Below are 3,213 nucleotides of genomic sequence, written 5' to 3'. Positions count from 1 at the left end.
TAGAAAGATATATTAATGATAATAATAATGATGATGATAATAATGATGATGATAATAATGATGATAATGATGATGCTAACCCAAATGAAGAACATGATGATATCGAAATTATGAATGTGCATCCTATGGATACTAAAAAAGATAAACATCTAATAATAGATAATAATATAAATGAAAATAATGTTACACATAATAATGATCATAAAGAGAATCATATAAATAAAAAAAGTGAAAAGAATTGTTGTAAAGGTAATAATATAAAAAATAAAATAAAATCAGAAACAACAAAATCAATAGTGAGAAGTAAAGAGAAATTGAAACCTTCTTGGAAAGATAAATTTCGTATGAGAAGAAAAAGAAGGAATTTTTTAAGATTGATTTATAAATTAAAATATAAAAGAGATATTCCTATATATCATTTTCAATTACGAGATCATTTATTAGCTTTATATAGTTTTTTATTTAAAGGTTGGAATACTGTAAATTTTGTATATTTTGATGATAAATTAATTTTTTCATATATAAAAAATTTTAGATTTATGTTAGTAATATTACTAGATTATATAATAAAAATCGGGATAACATTTTTATTTATTTTTATATTATTAAGAAGTCATATGTTTATAAAAAATAAAGATGTTATATATATACATGACATACCTATAAAAAAGAACCTTGTTGAAAATAATTTAAGATTTCCACAGAGTTTTAATCTTTATAAATATTCAAATATACCCTTACCAAATAATTCTATAGATATAAAATATATAAATAGATATGTAGAAGATCATAATGATAATAATACATATATATATAGTAGTAATAATAATAAGTTGAAAGGATATATAAATATGGATATTTCACATAATATGTTTAATTCAAAATGGAATGAAATATTTTTAATAGATAAAATATATTTATATATATCAATAATATATTTCTTTATCTATTTTTTATTATTTATACAAACCTCTACTTTTCTAGATATTTTATTTGTTGCTATATTTAATACTATAGCACATTTATCTTTCTATTTTTCATTGAAACAATTCATTTTATTTTTTTATACATTCAATGGTAATATATATAATAGAGATTATATATATTATCGTCTTAATATAAGAAAGCTAAATTATCACTTTGAATATTTCTTTCTTCTATTCTTTAATATCCATTATTTTATATCATTCATAAAACACTTTCCTCTTTTTATGCGTATCATTTTTAATATAAAGCATATATACTACTACAGAAATTCGCACGCAAGTAAGAAATTGATAAAACAAAAAAAAAAAAAATACGTAAATAAATAAATAAATAAATATATATATATATATATATATATATATATATATATGTGTGTGTGTGTGTAATATATATGTTATATTATATTTATATATTTTTTTTTATTTTAGACTCTGGGGATAAGGAACTTAAATATTCTGTCAGTGTGTATATTTTATTTTTACTATGCAAATATTGCTATGCCCCTATAAATTTGAATATGCTTTTATTTGGTCAGAATATATTAAATAATATTATATTGATAGATAATATTAATAGTTATACCTGGTTAAATATTTTTCTACTCATATTATTTAAGACCATACAAATATTAATGACACAAACAAATTATTTCATTATAGGTCTTTTCATTCTACATATACTTTTATATATTATATATGCAATACATGCACAAATATTAAGATATATTATTCTTAGAAAAATTGAAATATTATATGTTTTTAAAAATATTCTAATTTCTATGTATAATGAAATACCACTCGTACCAGATAATAATTCACCATATACCACCTGCACAGATATATTAAAATATTATTCAGAAGAGGGATTCTTCTCCTCAGAAAGTAAAACAATAAAAATTAAAAAATATGTGTATATATATATATATATATATATATGTCTACTTTTATGTATATGCATATATTTATTTGTTTAATTAAATTATTTCCCGCATTCACTTTTTTTTTTTTTTTTAAACAGGCAACATGATACCAAATTTTATTTGAATGGGGACTCCTTCAAAAGGAATAACACATAAATAAAAAAAAATATATCAACATATAAATATATATATATATATTTATATTATATATGCTTTACTTTTTTTGTTCAAACTCTGCACGATAATTTATATTTGTTCAATTGTTTATATGTTTTTATATGGCATGAAAAAAAAAAAAAAAAAAAAAAAAAAAAATATACATAATATATATATATTTTTTTGACCATATAACTATACATTTTCAAATTAATTATTATGACTAAAAATAATTAATTAATTTGATATTTAAAGAAAAAAATTATTTTTTTTTTTCTTTTTTCTCTACTTTTAAAATGCATTTTATATTTTTTCTTATTTAATGTTCATATATATATATTTATATATGTGCTTCCCATTTTTACATATCAATCAAACTGTTGATAATAGCTAGTTGAACATTTACATCATCTTCATTTGTATTATCATAACTATAAGGAGAGGATGAAGATATTAATCCTTCTTCTTCATGTCCATTATTATAACATTGTATATCCCTGTCCTTATCTTTTTTTTCAAGTTCGTTTGAGTTCATAATATCTAAAGGTTTCTCAGAATAAATTCTTTCTTTTTTATAATTCCCTTCTCTTATTTCATTTTGTGTGGGTGTCTTGTTTAATAAATCACAAGATGATCTACTCTTCATTGAATAAAACATATGCTGGTTATTATTTATGATGTCTTCATTATTTGTCTTATCCACATTATAGGATTTACATAAATTATTATAATAATAATAATTATTATTGTTATTATTATTATTATTATTATTATTATTATTATTATTATTGTTATTATTATTGTTGTTATTTTTTCTTCTATCATTATCACGAGTGTCCGTTATATCCTGATTGTTATTATTCATGTTCCTGTTAGACATATTTTCAAATATATTTTCTCCTTCATAATTTCTATTATGCATGCTATTATAATCTTTTATAATTCTTTTTACGTTTAAAGAGTTATGAAGAGCTGTATTATTTATATCTTTTTCTTCTGAAATACTATTTTGAAAGGGGATCCTGTTGCCTCTAGCATCATTATTATGAATGTGATGATTATAATGAATATTATTCTCATGGTTAAAATGATGCTGATTGTTATTATAAATTATGTTGTTATTATTTATATTATGTATATTATTTATATTA

At 19.4% G+C, this 3,213-nt stretch overlaps 2 protein-coding genes across 2 annotated transcripts in view; one reads left to right on the top strand and one right to left on the bottom strand.

The window, feature by feature from the left end:
- Positions 1-2,030, top strand: part of PGSY75_0924500 (putative membrane protein) — a gene marked incomplete at both ends in the record, with an annotated part of 4,278 nt that extends 2,248 nt beyond the window's left edge. Inside the window, 3 exons of the mRNA XM_018785652.1 lie at positions 1-1,266; positions 1,416-1,850; positions 2,005-2,030. The exon at positions 1-1,266 is cut by the window's left edge and continues 746 nt beyond it. Of these exons, the coding sequence (XP_018641993.1) occupies positions 1-1,266; positions 1,416-1,850; positions 2,005-2,030 (1,727 nt within the window). The remainder of the gene's footprint in view (positions 1,267-1,415; positions 1,851-2,004) is intronic.
- A 393-nt stretch (positions 2,031-2,423) lies between these two features.
- Positions 2,424-3,213, bottom strand: PGSY75_0924400 (hypothetical protein; the record flags this gene model as incomplete). Its single annotated transcript, XM_018785651.1, has 1 exon — positions 2,424-3,213. A coding segment is annotated over one exon (790 nt), but the record flags the coding sequence as incomplete, so codon positions are not given.

The sequence above is a fragment of the Plasmodium gaboni genome, chromosome 9 (assembly GCF_001602025.1).
Source record: "Plasmodium gaboni strain SY75 chromosome 9, whole genome shotgun sequence".
Taxonomy (NCBI): domain Eukaryota; phylum Apicomplexa; class Aconoidasida; order Haemosporida; family Plasmodiidae; genus Plasmodium; species Plasmodium gaboni.
This window is presented reverse-complemented; position numbering and strand designations above follow the sequence as displayed.